The sequence below is a fragment of the Anopheles nili genome, chromosome 3, assembly GCF_943737925.1.
Source record: "Anopheles nili chromosome 3, idAnoNiliSN_F5_01, whole genome shotgun sequence".
In the NCBI taxonomy this organism is placed as follows: domain Eukaryota; kingdom Metazoa; phylum Arthropoda; class Insecta; order Diptera; family Culicidae; genus Anopheles; species Anopheles nili.
The window spans coordinates 33,678,949-33,697,055 of NC_071292.1; the positions used below are offsets into that span (position 1 = coordinate 33,678,949).

At 51.6% G+C, this 18,107-nt stretch overlaps 1 protein-coding gene across 1 annotated transcript in view; it reads left to right on the plus strand.

The window, feature by feature from the left end:
* LOC128722618 (probable nuclear hormone receptor HR38) overlaps positions 1-15,910 on the plus strand; it is an 87,761-nt gene extending 71,851 nt beyond the window's left edge. Inside the window, exons 2-5 of the mRNA XM_053816292.1 lie at positions 7,997-8,262; positions 12,980-14,080; positions 14,159-15,290; positions 15,654-15,910. Of these exons, the coding sequence (XP_053672267.1) occupies positions 7,997-8,262; positions 12,980-14,080; positions 14,159-15,290; positions 15,654-15,910 (2,756 nt within the window). The remainder of the gene's footprint in view (positions 1-7,996; positions 8,263-12,979; positions 14,081-14,158; positions 15,291-15,653) is intronic.
* Positions 15,911-18,107: the final 2,197 nt, after the last annotated feature.

Genomic DNA, 18,107 nt, shown 5'->3' on the forward strand with positions numbered 1-18,107 from the left:
CCGCAGAGCGTCATATAAAACGCGTCCCCCAAAGTGAGCTTATGGCCGCGAGCATTCCACGAAAACGCTCCCACCAAAGCTCACCACGAGAAAGGCTCGTGTGATGGCACGGTGGCAAATATCCGTGCGGTTTTCGCGAATTTTACAAAATCTCCCCTCACCGTCGAGAGCCCATCGTTTCTACCCCTTTTTTTTTAGAATGTATCTCATTATTCGCCTATTACCCAGCGGACTCGCCAGCCGGTGGCCTTCACAACTCGGTAAAAATAGTCCCATCACAGAGTCGGACAGAAAACAAAATTATACATAGCTTTATAAAATGCCTCCCGTCAGCCTCGGGTGAAGAAGAAACCCTCCCAAAAGTAGGAGAGACAAAAAAAAAACCACCCAGGCCCCCATCCAAAGCATTCAGCAGTGGCCACGTTGTTTTCGTACCTTCTCCCAATCCGTTAATGAGACTCGAGCTTGGGCGCAATAAAGCCGTCGTTGGGACGACGCACGAATCATAATCCCTCCGTGGGGTTTGAAGCCGCTGGAAGCGCCCTGGTTCATCATCTCTCGCAGCTGAGGGCCATCTTCAGGAACGGGGCTTGTTTGAACTTCGGGGTGCGGTACGACCGGACTGCGCAACGACCTGGAGCCCACTCGAAGCGCGAAGAAGCCACGGCCCTCTTACACACACACACACACACACACACACGCAGGCTCGCGATGAAGAAAAAAAAACCCCTCCGGTGAAAGTATTGACCCACAAACGATGTCAGAGCTCGTGCCGAAAATGGGAAGGAAAACATATGCCCCCGGAGTGACCCATCGTTGGGTGGCTCGGGAAGTTGTGGTTGCGTGGAAAGAGAAGCGAGATCGAAATCCTGGGCTGTGAGTAAAAATATGGCTCAAATTTTTTTTATAATTCTTATTTTCCACTAATGTCATCTCGTTGATAAGTGTGTGGGGCTAAGCTTTTCCTTAAGCGGAGCTTTTTTTGGACTTAATCGAGGAAAAACAAAAGCTCGATCGAGTATTGCGTCCATGCCGATCTCTTGCACACGTTCAATGATGGTCACAAACCTCAAAAACCACGTCGAGAGCCACGCGATCGGTGATCTCCGATAGTGCTCCTCAACGAGCATGTTTCGTTGGGATCCTAAACACTCGATTCCACACGGTTTTTCGAGCACTATGCCGATGAAAACAAGCAAACACACGCGCACCGGCCAAAAACAAAAGTGACACCCCAAAAGAAAACCACCCCACCCGAAAGTACACTGGGGGACGATCCACTCGAACTCATCAGGTGCGACCTTCGCGGGACGGTTTTTTTTTCTTCTCTCGATGCCGACTTCGCACCCTTTCAGCAACTGTTGACAGTTCAATTTGTATTGTTAAGTGTTTTTTCGCCGACGCCGGTTCGGTGCGGTTTCGCAGCAAACTGTGAGATCCCCACACCATTCATTCCCCGCTGGTGAATTTCCCGCTCCCGATCGAGCTCCCAACTTTGCATTAACTCCTACTCCAGACTGTGCAGGACTCCTGGTCCGATCGTTCGATCAGCAGCATTGCAAACCGTGCTCGCAATTGAGCTGTTTCGAATCTGCTCCCGGCAACACCAACGTGACGCGATTTTCTCATGTGTTCTCACACACATGCACACCAGCGTTTGTAGTGTCACTTAGCGTGCCACCTAAGCCACCCCCCGATAGCCGATCGCGATGGGGTGTAAAGTGCCGAATTAAGATCTTACATTGTTTGACGATGAGTTGCACCATTGCTGCCGGTTGTTTGTGATGCTCCGTGTGATCGTGTGGCCCACTTCAAGCCGCTGTCCAAGGCCTTCCAATGGCCGATGGGTGATGGTGATCGGGTTGCATACCACGCGCATATCTGCGATCCTTCGATGCTGGCACTTTTCACGAACCGGTAAGCCGGAACGGGAGCTTATCGCCGCGCGTGTCGGCGTTTTCTCCGGTAGACCGAAGGTAGACTCAACAGGGACCTGTCAGCAAACGGGCTGGTACTAATCTCAATAAAACATTTGCGCTTTGCTGTACCTCCTCCCAGGAGCGTTGTTGCTTGAGATGCTGCCTTGTGCGACATGACGATCGAACCGAGCGAGGTTGTAATTAATGAAACGGACGATGATTGGCCGGATGCGCGGGTCTTATCGCGTCCCTGTGCCGTGTCTTGGTGCTTTTCCGACCTCCAGGCTTTACCCTGGACGACTATTAACCTAGTATTGGTTGCGGAGCGCGGAGAAACGCGACTGAAAAGAAGCAAAAAAAAAGGGCCACCCACCACGGAAAACGCGTTTAGATGAAAGCAGATAATTGAAAACATTACCGATTTTCTGGGCTACGCTACGGTCGAGCTACGGTTGCTTGCTTCATTAGCACACGATCGAACCTTCTGTGGACGGTGTTTAGTGGTTTCGTGGGCTCTTCGTGGGCTGTTCACTTTTTTGCCTGCCTCATTTTGCCCGAGGGATGAAGAGGATGCCATCGATTGGCGTGGCCCTTTCTCAGGGCTCCTTTTTCTATCAACTCCGGGGTCTTTTACAACCCAACGTGAGGCAAAACAAGTTCTCTAAAACGCTTCATTGTTGTTCATGCGCCCTCGAAGGGCCGGACGGAGCCTTAATCACTCATTTGTCTTATGAAGGTGGTTTTTTTTTTCGCTCCCTCTCATTCGCGGTCAGCCTCGTTTGCTAATGATATGAATTCAACACATTCCTCACGTCCTCGCCAAAGTCAAACCAACGCCAGTCAAATGGACGTGACAAAAAATGGCTCGCCGCAAGGAACACGAAAAAAAAAACAAGACACTACGACTGAAAATGAAACCCCATGGGATGGGCGAGCAAAAAATCATGCCGGCAATCAGCACGGCCTAAAAAATGGACTCTCGTCGGGCTGCGATCCCGCGACCGATGAGAAAATGACGATAAGCCCTCTAGGTTTCCCCCCCGGGTCGGATTTTCGACCGTGTGTATGTGTGTACACACTCGCACAGGCCGGTCCGGGATATGGGGTGGGTTGATCATCCTCAAAACGACGATGAAAAAAAAAAACGTCATCGTATGATGAACGAATGATTGTAGTTTATGTTTTCGCTCGTTTCCCGCGACTTTGCACGGTGGCAAGCTTTTCTTCATTTGTTCCCGCACTCGGCTTTATGTTTTCGCCCAAAATCCATCGCTTTGACTGTCTGCGACTTTCTGCAGCAGGCGTTGCAAGCAAAAGCGAAAGTGACGATTGGTTTTCGATCGCGCAAAAACGAGCCCCAAAAACCTGCATGGATTTGTTGTGCGGTCCATCCTTTTGGATCTGTTCCACCGATATTGGATGCCCACTGTCTGTTGTAGCTGAAAGAGGCCCTCGTTTGGACGTGCCTTCTTCTTTCCTGTTCGCTTTTGCATCCCGATTGTCCTCCGTTATGTAACGGCGACGGTTGTTGGGAGTAGCCCATGGAGCTCCAAAGCCTAGTGCATCTGAGAGATGGCATTTTATTTTTTCGCATCTCTTTTTTGTTGCCATCGACGCGTGGAGTGAAAAATTATGTTTCCCAAAGTTTTGACTGACCAAGCCCTCTAGCCATTCGGGCTCGATGCAGAAATTATACAATAGAGATCAAATATTCCATCGCGATCGTTTTTTTTTTCTCGAAAGCACACCACCTGAAAGCCGGTAGCCCGCGATCGAGGGTTTCCGTGATCGAGGGCTCCCGTGATGTAAGCTCCCGGTTTTCCTTCAACCTTCCTGCGATCATCACCACAAAGGTGGGTGGGCTTGCGGACGAGTCAATTAAAAACCAATAATGACACGAGATTTCACCTCCCCCGATCGGTGACTTCCCGTTTTGTGATTATTTTCACCCGCGCCCGGTCACATGCAACATCGCGATCCATCATTTTCCACCCACAGCCGAGCCGAGTGGGAAAAAGATTCGGAAAAGATTGTCAATTCCTCAGCCGTGGTGGGCATTTGTTTTCTCCATTTCCACACCGCCGGCATGGCTTCTCACGCACAAAATATTCCCAGCGGCCCGGAAAACGGTACGAGAGAAGGTCGAAAGAAGGAATAGCGACCCCCCCACACGGCTGCCGTACTCTTCCAAATTCGAAAACGAAATGGAAATGAAACGCACTCCGGCGAGCGGTCGGCGTAATTACGGTGTTTTATTTTACGATTTAAATGAAGCTTAATTTCGGGAAAACAACCGCCACAATCCATCGATTACGGATGCGGTAACGCGCTGCCAGAGAGCTGCCATTCGTCTGTGCCATTCGTCTTCATCGAGGGAGAGATTCGTTGGATGCGACCGCGGTTTTATCGGCCCTTGTGGTGCCTTCGGTGGCCCTAGGCGCTAATTTATGGTAAACGGACAGACCGCACTTAAGCGCCAAAGGTGCGCAAAGGGGAAGAAGGATATTATTATAAATTTTCTTTCCCTCTTCTCTCTCGCTCTCTCGCTCTCGCTGTTTTTTCCCTCGTTCAGTGAGGCGCTGGAATGGAAGCTGAGCCAACACCACCGCAAACACGGCGTGCAGCGAGCCTCAAATGAGCCGGAAATTAAATAATTGCTACTGCCCAAAGCGAGCTGGATCTCTAGGTCTTGCACCATCGCACCAGATACCGGGTGACCGATCTGATTTATGCCTTCGCCAACAACATCCTTTCGCGGGAGCTTGCAGTTTTAATGCAAAAATCAAATCCAACCCAGTGAAAGAGCACGCGCGAAATAACAAGACATGCCTTCTTCGGATGCCCTTAACGCGGTGTATACGTGTTTTCTTTCGCCCCCTCTCTCTCTCTCTCTCTCTCTCTCTCTCTCTCTCTCTCGTGGCAATCCTTTGCACGAGGTTGCTTTTCACCAAAATGCTCCCAACGGCTACTTTGTTTGCAAAGAATCAATCAACCGGAAAGTCGGACGAGTTGAAGCCGAGCCACCGGCATCCGGAGAGGACGATGTCAGTCGTGGGGTTGATTTTAAAGTGCCCATTCTCCCCCCCCCCCCCAGGTCCACCCCACGTTTAATGGACCGAATGTGCAAAAGAACCCACCGGCGTGTGGCACACATGGGCCCTGGTTCTCGCCGGCGCGTTAATTGAAATCTTGATTGATGATTCGGTTCCCTTTTAGCCGACGGCGTGAAAAAGGCGACCTGCGGCTCAGGTACGCTCCCGCGAGGGGTTGATTGATCGGTGCAGGGTGGTGATGGAAGGGGATGGTGACACCGAGGGGAAGCTTGCAACCCGGGCTTTGATGGTGACCGAAAGGATTCGCCGACTTTTTATTAGGGTTGATTAAAATTATCATAAAACAAATGCACCCGCAACGGTCGCGGTCCCGACCGGGCGATGAATTAGTTCCGCTGGGAGCAACCACCGCATGATGGTGGCCTTTTTTTTCCAACCCCCCCTAGCAACCCTTGGCAGATCAGTAACGAGCGGTAAAATGATCGCTGCATTCGCATTCGCACACCGTGCTTCTGCGTGCCGCGATCGTAAAGGCACGCGGTTTGGTTCGTAAATTCTTGCCATCTCTCCGACGATTGGCGATTGTTTCTGTTCGATGCGCTTGGAGTTTCCTTCGTGGGGGAGGTTGAGCGCTTCTTTACCCCGAATCCACTCCTTTTTGGGACGATCGTGGGGGAGCTTCACACACCGCTCGACTTCCCGTTACTATCGCAACCATTCGCGATCCCGATCCTCGATGCGGTTGCGTTCATTTTGATTCTTTGGACTCGATCCCGGTGCAGTGAGCATAAGAGGGATTGAATAAAAAAAAAGGTTGAATCCCAACCTCCCCCCCACACCCCGCACACCACACATCCCCCCACGATCGCTCGCGAGGAAGCGAAAGGAAACCCCGAGGAGACAACCGAATTTACCCTGATCAGTCACGGTCACGCAATTACGGACAGCCCCGTGCGCTCGCAGTGGAGGGCAAAACCCATTCGAATCGAATTAAGATTTCATCATGCTACACACACGCACTGATAGGACGCGGCGGTCGAGGCGGTTTTCTTTCGAACACCGTGGCCGTCGGTGTCGTCGGGTGGCTCGTTTTGGGCATGTGTGCATCAAATTGTGGCTCCCGCAGCGCAGGCTTTTGAGAACCCCCTGTTATGTTGCGTAGGGCGCGTTATGTTGCGCCGGTGGCTGCGAAATGCGACCGGGTGGCAGGGCCGCATTTCCCATGGAACCCGCACGTTTCGCATCGGACATGTTCGTGTTTCGATTGGTCGATTGCGTACACCAGCTCGAAATGCGTTATCTCGCGAGGGTTCAAAGGTTTTGCTGGCGATATTAGAGTAGCCACAGGCGAAATGACTGACAAAACATGAGCTGAGCCGGCTGCAAGGGAATGGAATGGTTTCGAATCACCACCGAACTGAAACGCAATTAAGCGCCCAAAATAATGCCCGAGCTGGCTTTTTGTTTCCATAACCCACGCGTGTCGTGTAAAACATCGAAAAAACACACCACATCGAATCATCTTCACGCCACCATCTGCCCATCAATGAAGAGTCCTTTGCCAGGGAGTAATTAAAAAGGGCTGCCCCAATGCGAGTGGCAGAACCCATCCAGCCCATAAATCAAGCAGCAACATTACTCTTTTCATCGTCCGATCGTCCGATAAGGCGCAGACGCTGAACACCAAAGCAAAACACTTTTCGCAATGCTCAATTTAACAATTCCGTTCATTTTTCGCACCTTCTGTTATCGCGCTTCCGACGCCGCTGCTCATTTGCATTCGCGTATCCCGCTGTTCGATAATGAACTCGCTAAATATCACCGGTTTTTATGGTCCCGCGGGATTGTCCCGACCGCGTTCGGTGATATCGACACGAAGCACACTTGCTTACGAGGTGCGGAAAATCCCGCCACCAAAAGGATATGGCACCCGTGCAAACACGCCCCTTTTCACGCGGTGGTTTTTCCTTTTCCACTCGCACGGGTGCATGCAAAGTGGGAAAATAAAATCACACCAACCTCGTGCTGGCTCGACGCAAGCGCATTCTATCGGTCGAAAAGAGACCGACCACGTCTCAAAAGCGAAAGTGCGCGTGAGCGGATCGTAAGGCAGACGATTGGCGACCAAAAAACGCGTGCCTTCTTTCGGCTGCGAGTCCCAAAAAAGTCCACCTCCGAGTGGATGCGTTTCACTCGCGATCCGTCCTCCCAAGCCAACAGGCCAGGTGGCAGCTCGAAAAAACAAACAGAACGCCAAATAAAAACTCACCCTCACAAAAGGCAACCACCCACCCACCCCCCGATTAAAAGCTACTAAAACAGACCGCTCGATGGTGTCGAGATTGATCGTGAAAATGTGAGTGATTTTTTGGTTTTTTTTTTTTGTTTCGTTGCTTTCGTTAGCCGGTTGTGTCTTCTCGGTTGATCTGCGATCGCGCGGTTCGCAAGGTTCGTCGTTTTACACGCGTGGGTGCATTTACTTCGCGCCTTCATCACCGCCACCGCTAATATGGAGATTTGCGATAAGCCCAACGGGGCCGTCTAACAGCGGGGCGAAAATCGACAATCTCCATAATCGCTTCCCGCGACGACACTTCGAAGTGTGAGGCACACGAGCGGCACGTTGAAGTCACCCGCGGTAATGTCCGCTCTCTAATCTAACGAGCCATTCAAACTGACTGGTCGCTTGGCGGCGTTAAAAGGATCGCTCAGGACCACGCACACACACACACCGACACACATACACATGTGCGAGCGATAAGCTGTGTGTCGTTTGTGTTGATGCTGGTTTTTGGTTCCATAGTGCACAGTGCTTTGACGATCGCGATCGTCATTTTGGGGGTGTTGTAGAAGCTGTCGTGAAAGATCGTTGAGTTGCTCGTAGGATGGTTACGATGCTACGCACTTATGGTTAGTCTCGTCTGAAGGGAGTCACTTAAATGCCGTACACACGTGCTCTACGCAATTTTGTTAGCGCTTACTGATCAGCGATCGTTTTGTTTGTCTTTTACGCCTCTCTACCAGGTGCTCCCCATTTGCTATCGCGAGTGGCAACCTCACCGGTCCCATCGGCGGTCGCATCCGTAGATCCATCGTCAGTGTCGCAGTCTGCGAGTCTGACGATCGACAGGAGTTCCCTGACGTCCGGTCGCAGTGGTCCCGGTTCCGGTTCCGGTGCCAGTGGCCATTCGAACGACAACCTGCGCAAACCGGCAATTGCCGATAGTAGCAGCAGCAGCAGCAGCAGCGGCCCCAGCTCAGCGCCCAGCATGTTACTGCTGCAGCCTCAGGTGAGTAGAAGGACGAGCATGCATTGTTATCATTGGGGAGGTGCAATTTATCCTGATTAAGGTGGCAACCAAATGGGGTCAGGCGGAAAAGTTGATTGGTGTCTTTTTAACACGCTTGAGGAGTTATCTTGGCTAAATCCTATCCGAGCAGACCGCTAAATGGTTTGAGCTAAATTAAAAGGCATTTTTGGTCGGTTTCATAACACGAAACCATCCAATGACTGCCAAACAAATGCTAAGCAATGATTAAATGCAACGGCATCATTAATCTAAGGCTACTGCGTTTCGGGTAGCTCATCAGGTAGGCCGTGAAAGGTGGCGATAATTTCCCAACCTCAATGGGGTTCCTCGATGAAAAATCAATATTTCACCAACCGCAGGTTCATCATTTTTCAAAAAGGCAAAAAAGCAGCAAAAAAAAACTTACAAAAAATCTGCAAACAACAAAACACTCACTCACCCTGCTGGAGTGTGTGAAAGAATCACGATAAGACCTCTTTCACTCGACCCAAACACCGGTGGCCTGGAATTCTGTAGAGCGAAACCAGCGAAACACTTAATAAACGCGCCTATCGCCAGATGTATCGACAGATTATCGCCATCGCGCAGGCATGAGTGCCTCCCTGTTCGCTTAAGTTATTAAACAACTTCCTGCGCCACCGGAGGGCGATCCCTTTCGCGATCGTGCAGCTGCGATAAGACGATGCCGGCGCATCCTGAAGCTTTTTAATCGCGCAGCTAAAACTGTCACCCTCGACCGGTGCTGGCCGTAGTGATCGGTTATCCCGTCATAATCTGTCAGTGCCACCATCGCCGCGAGTGGCCGTGCGATCTACTCGCTGTGGTGGGTTCGAAATTGGCTACATTTCACGACACACCAGCAGGCAGGTCTTGAGCAGAAAGCCAGAAGCTAGCAACACACCGTGACAGGTGAACCCTCCGGTTGGGTGCCATTTTTTAAGATCGCAAATCACCGATACGCCCGTGTGCCAGTGTGTGCGCACATCCGTAATGATCGCGATAATGACGCCGATTATGACGAACGATCTGAACAAAAGGATATGGCCAAGGGAGTTGCTGTAGAAACGTCGCCTATTTTTCCTTCTCTCGCACGAAACGACGCCCTGGGTGCCCGTACCAAAACCGTTCAATAAATCACGAATTCGACAGCTTTCTCCGGGTCGTGTCGCGACGGGAGCGAACGGGAACCAGGACCTCACCGTGTCGCTGTGAGCATGTTTTCCTTCACGACACGGTCTTTTGTGGCGATCGTAAGCAGCAAAAGCGGCAGCAGAAGTTCGAACGCGATCACGCCACTAGCCGTTCCCTTTTCGTTTTTCCTCGTGTGACGGATTGTTTCACGTGTCCACGAGGGCAAGGCGTTATCACACCAGGGGATCTGTCCTTTCTGATTGGAAGCGTCCTTTTGACACCACCGAAGGGTTTTTTGAGTGTTTTTTTCTTTTCTTCTGGCGCCCTTGAGTGTGAAGCATGATTGATACAATTCACGATATCGCGTGACTTTAATTCGTCGAGTAGCGGGACTTGTAAACACTCGAGATCCGTCGAAAATATATCACCAATCCCAATCCGGAGGTGATAAATTCTTAACATCATAATCTCGATCGCAATCTCCTGCGAAAGGGGCATCTAATCAAGCGCAACGTCCCGCACCGGAGCCGTTCTGCGACCGAGCACATCCTTTCGGTGCTTAATAGCCGTGTTCGATACGCCTAAACAGCTCGTATCGCAGCAGATGCGACCGTAAAGTTCATAACTTTGTGTTCGCTTTCAATTTGAGATTCATTCCCCTTTTCGCGCGGAGTTCGGCATCCCGCTGGGAGACCGTTCCGGGTTGGCTGACTTCATCGTGTCGGTTCTTCGCCACACCGTGGGTTTGCTTGCTCACTTGGCTGCTCTAGCTGCTGAGGAACCCGTTTGTGGAACCGTCAGGTGAGAGATACCGATACGATCTGCGATGCTGCTACGGTGTTTGATCCCGACGATGCAGTATTGGGCAATTTTTGCTCGCCTGAATGCACCCCTTTTTCGTGGCGCGCCTTTTTTTTCCCACCCGTGAGGGAACGCACATTTTTTTTTTGTGTTCGCCTTTTGCATATCAAACCTCTGCAAAGCGAGCCATATAGATAGCACGGGCGTGTTTTTGATAAAACAACAAAAAATCTCAATGCAAATATCTCACACCGATGAGTGCAAACTCCTCCTTAAGCCTGTCCATCTAAATAGCCGTGTCGGCTGAGATATGGGTCCAGTTTTTTTGTGGCAACGTTTTCCGGTTTCCACCAAGACCCGTGGCCACAGGAACAGGATCCCATCGTGACGCAACGACTCATCGCCTTTCCCGACGCTCGTCATTTGGCTTTCTCCGCGTGGCGAATGGCGAAATTTAAATAAACATCATCTTCCCGTGGTGGTTGAATTTTTGAGACCCGAAAACAAAACACACCAGCGCGGATGATTTTCCCTATTTTGCACAACCACACGGCCGGTTGTCGTTTTTCCCCCTAACGGGCACGATCCGACCCTCGATGGGGCGCTCCGTCACCGATATTCGAGCTGCATCGTTAGCCCACCCGCTGGCAGCGAGCGAGTAAGGGACCGAGAGGATTGTCTTTTTTTTGTTGTTATTTATCTCCCCTTGCCTTTGGCCATTTCAATAGTGCTCCGGGATGCCCTCGATACCGCGCACAGATGGCTCACCGACGGGTGGCTTTTCTGCGATTGTCACGCGATTCAAATTTAATACAATCAGATAAGCCCGCGTGGGGTATTCGAACGCGAAAGTTCTTCCCAGTGCCATCGATCGTCTGGCGCATCAATGGCAGGCCGGCTGGCCCTTTTTCCCGACCAACATCGCGCTTTCGTTCTATTCGCTTCCCTCACAATGTAGCGGGGTTTGATTTTTCCCGCTCATTGTCGTTCGATACGTTCCCGCCGATAAGCCTTCGCGATCGCGATCACGTCCCATGGATCCTCGGTCCGACGGGTGGAAAAGCAACGGCAGCGTGAGAACTGCACAATCGGTTTTATGGTGCATTTTTATGCAAACCAAGCACGCCGGGAATCCGGGAGCACGCCGACACCACGCGTACTATCGCCCGCGAATGACTCATCCGGTGCCGGTCCAAATCGCCGGTCAATCGGAAATGTGATACGAACGATGGTTGCCACCAGGGAATGGCAAAAGTGAAAGCTCATCGCTCGTGCCGATCGATCGAAAATCCGGAAGATGCGCTAGCTGCGACTTTTACGAGCCGTTGGTTGGCTTTCCGCGGCTTGCGATTCCCATCTCGAAGGGAAGCAGCAACACACAGCTGGAGAAGCAAAAAAAAGAATGCCCGATGATGGCGCACAAATTTTAATCGAAGAAGATCAATTTCCACGTTAGCTTGTGCCGAGCGAATGGGTTGGGGGCACTTAAAATTGCGTGGGTGATCAAATATCGGTGCGGCGAATCATGGGAAACGCTTTCCCCGTGGATACTCGACTTCCCATCGATCAGAAATGCGCCCCACCGGGTGGATAGGGATAACTTCCGGTCGGGGATAATTGGGTCACCGAGCGACCGGGATTCGTCAATTGATTGGGTTTTTTTTTCGATGATTGATTGCTATCGTCTCGCTACATTGTCCCGGAAGGCATGGAAAATCGGTTGTGATGGTCGAAATATGTTTTTCGATCCCAGTTGAGTTAATAACGAACGTGGTCGGCCGGGTATTTTGTGAAGGCAAATAAATTGCATATTAATTACGAATGAGCATAACCCGGTGCGCGTTGGCGTGATTCAATTAAACCCTTCCACCAAATCGACTCGCATCAGGAGCGGAAAATTGCGAACTTCAAATTACTTTCCACACGCAAGAGGGAATGAGTTTCCTCATTCCGTTTTTCCGGCTGGCAGAATTCGCAGACACACCACCACACCACGAGTGAATAATTTACCGCTGGCTGGCTGCTTTTTGGCGAAGGGATTGCATTTTTCATAACCCACCAGGAACGAGCGGTTATCCTTGGCGCGGAAGCGCTAAAAACGGAACAATCCCAATCCGTTCGCTCGTCCAATCAAACGGGGCTTTTGACTTTTGGTATTTCCGAGCGGCACTCGCTCGCGAAAAAACGCAACGAGCCGGAACGGGGCGGCAAAATGTCGACGCGGCAATTTTCCTCCAGGCAACAGCGAGCACGGCCATCGAGCGTGGCCGGTTTTTTTTTTGTTGTTTTACGATGGAGGATGTGAAAAACGAAAATTCAAGCGCCCGCAAATGGCCGTAGCGTTCGACGGCAGTCCAGCCGACCGGAAAACTGTACGGGGTTGAGTACGCCATCAGCGGCAATGACCGAGGAATTCGACTCACCCCTAGGGCCAAGACAAGGGTTGCTGTGATGCGAAACGGATACACTCGAGCGAAACTGTGGTGCGAAACGGCGATTGCGCTTCGTAGTAACAAAGCCACGCCTCTTGCGTTGAAACGCGCGGTTTCCACGGCAACGAAGCCGTTTGGGAAAACTCACGCTGACTGGAGTGGAAAACCTCGGGCGCCATGTCGAAACGCGTTCGCGAATGTTGCTTCCAAGTTGCTTTTTCTCTCTCTCTCTCATCATCCATTAACACCCCATTTTGTGCTTTCTCGTTTTCGCTCGCTCTCTCTTTCTCTCTCTCGCGTGGAAAACGACAACCCGATGCTCGCGGAAACAGGCGTCATCCTTTAGTTCCGTTTCTTCATTTGATTACCTGCTGTCACAATCGCAGAGCCATCAACATCCGGAGCAGTCCTTCCATTCGCATCTGCCGCATCAACAGCAGCAGCAGCAACACCACCAGCAGCAGGAGCAACCGCACGCTCAACATCACCCACCGCTAGGACATTCCCAGCCGCATCCGCACGATCCACATCATCCCCCAGCTCACCCACTCGATAAGTTTGTGGAGCTGTTCAGTGCCACCCAACCACCTACACCAGCGGAAGCGATCGCCACCGAGCCGTACCTGGCAGATCAAACGCAACATTCCAACAGCTCCAGCGATACGCTTGTCGGGCTCGAGGACAACCCATCCGCATTCGGTGGTTCGAGTGACAGCATCCCATCGGCGTTGTTGAAAGCGAGCTACAAAGAGGAACTCCCAAGCCCGTTCAGTGCGGGTCCTTCCACACGAGCTCCAACCACCGAACCACCCGACACGGATCTTCTGTTCGAGACGTCCTCCACCGAAGAGCTCGGGCTGCTAACGCTTCGTTCCAGCTCCGATCCGGTGTTGGCCAGCAGCGCGAGACTTCCGCAAGCGTTGGTGCCGCAACCCGCGGGTCGGCCCACGCCACCTACCGGTCCATCGGCGGCCAGTTCGCTGCTGCCCAGCTTCCAGGACACGTACCCCATCAAGTACAACCAGCTGGCTAGCTACGGGCTCAAGATGGACGACGATTGCTTCAAGATGGCGGGTTCACCGCATCATCATCAGGCCGTAACTGCGGCTTACGCACACCACGGTGCCGTGTACGGGCATGGACACGGACACCATCATCCGCATCATCACCATCACCACCATGCCGGAGGGCCAGTGGGTGTAGGTGGTGGTGTGGGAGTGCTTGGACCGGCTTTAGGACACCAAGCGCACTACGAGTTCGGTGGAGGACCTACCGGTGGTGGACCGACGGGAACGGGTGCAGGTGGCATTACGCAGTACAACAACCCCACAGGACCTGGTGCCGGTGGTGGAGGTGGTGGTGGTGGTGGTGGAGGAGGTGGTGCTGGTTCGGGTGGAAGCTTTTACTCACCCTCGTACGAACAACACCCCGCGGTAAGCATCCAACGAAAGCGAGAACCCCAACGAGATTGATGAAGATCCTTATTTTTTGTTTTCGCCCCCAATTCACAGAACTACGGTGGACAAGTTGGTACGCAGGATACGTACTCATTGCCGCCATTCCCGACGGTAGCTGAACTGCACGTTACTACGACGTGCCATCGACGATCGTCGTTGCCGATCCAACGCTCAGAATCGACGTCCAGCAGTGAAAGTCCCAAACCACCACGGATCGCGATCTACAACAAGTACGCCGGGTTGCCGAGTGCTTCAAGCTCAGCCAGCAGTTCGCCCGGTTACATGAACAACAACAACCCGAACACGGTCAACAACAACGAGGTTGCGGCCGCAGCAGCAGCAGCAGCAGCAGCCAACGCAGGTGTTGTCGCAACTCCGGGAGCAAACTTGGCCAGGGCATCACCAGCACAAAGCTCCCAGAGCCCGTCGCAGTTGTGTGCCGTGTGTGGCGACACAGCCGCCTGTCAGCATTATGGTGTGCGTACGTGCGAAGGATGCAAGGGTTTCTTCAAACGCACCGTCCAGAAGGGCTCGAAGTACGTGTGCCTCGCGGATAAAGCCTGCCCGGTGGATAAACGCCGACGAAACCGGTGCCAGTTCTGTCGCTTTCAGAAGTGTCTCGCCGTCGGTATGGTGAAGGAGGTCGTCCGCACGGACTCGCTTAAGGGTCGACGTGGTCGGTTGCCCTCAAAACCCAAGTCTCCGCAGGAGTCACCACCGAGTCCGCCTGTGTCGATGATCACGGCGCTGGTGCGAGCGCACGTGGACACTACACCGGATCTGGCGAGTCTCGATTATGGGCAGTACCGCGAACCGGGTCAAACCGAACCGATCATCACCGAGGCGGAGAAGGTGCAGCAGTTCTACAACCTGCTCACAACCTCGGTCGACGTGATCAAGCACTTCGCGGACAAGCTGCCGGGGTACAGCGAGCTCAGTGCCGACGATCAGGAGCTGCTGTTTCAGTCGGCTTCGCTGGAGTTGTTCGTGTTGCGGTTGTCTTATCGCGCCCGGAGTGATGATACCAAGATGACGTTCTGCAATGGCGTCGTGCTGCATCGCCACCAGTGTCAGCGATCGTTTGGGGATTGGCTGAATGCGATCCTCGAGTTCAGCAAGAGCCTGCACGCGATGCAGATCGACATTTCGGCCTTTGCCTGCTTGTGTGCGCTCACGCTTGTCACCGGTAAGTCTCGTGTGTGTCCTTTTAGCCCATAGTTGTATGTGTGCTTTATCCCTTCTACCGAAAGTACCGAAGTGAGTCGTATAAACGAGCGCTTTCTCCTTTGAAGTATCGAAGCAGCCCGTATAAACGCCCCGCCACGATCGAAAGCTCTTGTTAGCGATCTATTAGCGCGAAATTAATTACCACCGTGACGAAATAATTAATAATCACCCGGAAAAACCTGTTCCCATGCTCGTTTCAAGCGTCGTTTCGTGAGCGACTACATTTTTGCTCATAACCACCATCGATTGGTGTTGAAAAAAATGCCGCTTCCTTCCGTTATGCTATTCCGATTAACGCTCTGCACTATGCTCTTCTCCACAGAACGGCACGGTTTGCGGGAACCGAAGAAGGTCGAACAGCTGCAGATGAAGATCATCAGCAGCCTGCGGGATCACGTCACGTACAACTCGGAGGCGCAACGCAAACCGCACTACTTTAGCCGGCTGCTCGGCAAACTGCCCGAGCTGCGATCGCTCAGCGTCCAGGGGCTGCAGCGGATATTCTATCTCAAGCTGGAGGATCTCGTGCCCGCACCGCCACTCATCGAGAACATGTTTCTCGCCAGCCTGCCCTTCTAAAAGCAGGACTTCAACATGTTCGCTGTTCTCTGCGTCCCTGCGTGTTAGGATAATACTTACAAACATACAAACAAAGCAAACAAAAAAATCAAGAAAAGAAACCACAAACGATAGTTACTTGTACTACTTGTGTGTGTGTGTGTGTGTACGTCTGCGTGTGTGTGTGTGTGTGTGTGCGTGTGTGAGTTAAGCCATTAAGACGACATTGTGTAATTGTTTGTATGCGAGCGCGTGTGTGTATGTTGCGAAGCTCGCGTAGGTAATGAAGATCTAACGAAGCGCGGAAAATTCAAATGCAAAAGAAAACAAACCCACCCCCAGCGCGAGCGCAAATGGGAATGAAGGAGGAGGTGGATTTTTGTTTGTAATTTTTACGTTTTTCTTTCTGCCTCGCTTGCCCTCGCTTGCGTCTTGTGGTCTTCCCATGGGCCCATCCGCCGAACTGTTCCAAACTGAGAGATGGCTTTCTGAGCGAAACGCGTTTGACAACCCGCTGGGCCTGACCGCTGCCACCCGATCAGGGGGGATGATTTATGGGACGATTTTTCATCATTTTTAATTCCGTTTATCACAACGAACCGCGGTTTGAGTGTGGGTTTTTTTTTGTTGTTGTTGTCTGCAGTGCAAGAAACCCGTGGGTCGGCACTTTGGCACTTGATTGTTTTAAATGAATTGCAATTAAAGTGCGATTACATTGATGGGCTTTTCGATTTTCACCTAAGCGCGGGTACCGCTCGGCCCAGGAGGGCCTCTGTGCGCCTTATTTGCCGGTGCGTTCGAAAATTGCATGCACTGGCCAGTGGCAATGGGTTGGTTTGTGCCACCGGGATGCGAGCCGACGGAATCCATGAATTATGCATCAGATCAGAGCTTTCGCGACGCCAGACGGCGAGGTCGGTGGCGCGTTTTCGGGTGGTTTCCAGTTTAAATATATTTTATATATTTATACATATTGCTCTTTTAGCTTCAACGGCCCATTTGCGCGGGCTCCGGGTGGACCGGATCCAGGAGAAGCTCTCGAACCAGGCGTCATTATCGTGCGTGTGGTTATTATAAATGTAGATTGTGCGACTGTTGGTCGAACAAAACGCCGAGATAATTTATTGACCGCAACCAGTATTTTCCTTTGGCGGCTCGGATACGTGCAGATTTTTTTTCTTTCGTTTTGTTTATTTCTTTTTCTTATATCATTTCGAGCGGAATTCTCCAGAGACACCCCTCCGATAAGGGAGGCTCCCAGCCCAGCCCAGGGAGCAAGCAGCGAAAGTTGGAAGGTTTATTTTTTGTTTCACCATTATCGACAACGCGAGGCCGAAGAGTGACGAAAATAAATCAATTTTCGATCACCTTTACGCCACGATCGGGTCAGAGGGGGCTCTTTTTTTTTCTTCGAACTCCACGTCCGAAAAGGATGTGGCCGCTCGCCTGTTTACAACAGCGTGCATACATTAATCCCCGAGTGCGTTTTCCCACTGCTGGTGGGGCGAAATCTCGAGTCGCGCCAGAATGTTGTCCCATCAGAATTGATCACATCACAGCTACAGCTGCTGTGCAAGGTGATCGCGCACGTACAGTAGTAGGCCATGGAAAGGAAAACGAAGCCAACCACAGAAACAAACCCAACAAAGCAAGCCAGCGAGCAAGTCGGGAGACAAGAAGAAACGTAACCTTGAGAACATAATTGCGATACTTTTATGCTAGTCTGATAATTTTAATTGTAAAGAGAAAATGAATACTACCACCACCAGGCCCAAGCAACCCGACGGAGGCTCTCGGGTGCTGGGTGCATATTGTATGTGTGTATATTGACCCGCAAAGCGCGCCCTGCTCGTTCGTCCTTTCGGTGTAACGTACAATAGGCTTAACAACCGTGCACAAAACAAGCCCTTCCGCGGAAAACAGAAACGGAAACAAACAAAAAACACATTTTACGAATCTTAGAGCTAGCAAAATACAGACGCTATTCGAAACGCTGTCCCAATCTCAGTCGCGTTTGGTTCTGTTACGAAACGACACTAAAATAGTATCCCGATGCACATCATGTTTCAGCTACTCCACATCGGTTAAGGGGTTCTTTCGAAGGTCTATAAGCTTGCACAAATCAGCTACGTAAATGCGCGTCCATTTCATTCGTCCAACATGTGTTTGAGAGTGTGTACTTTTTTTTTTACATGATTTGTATCCGTCTTTGTTCGCT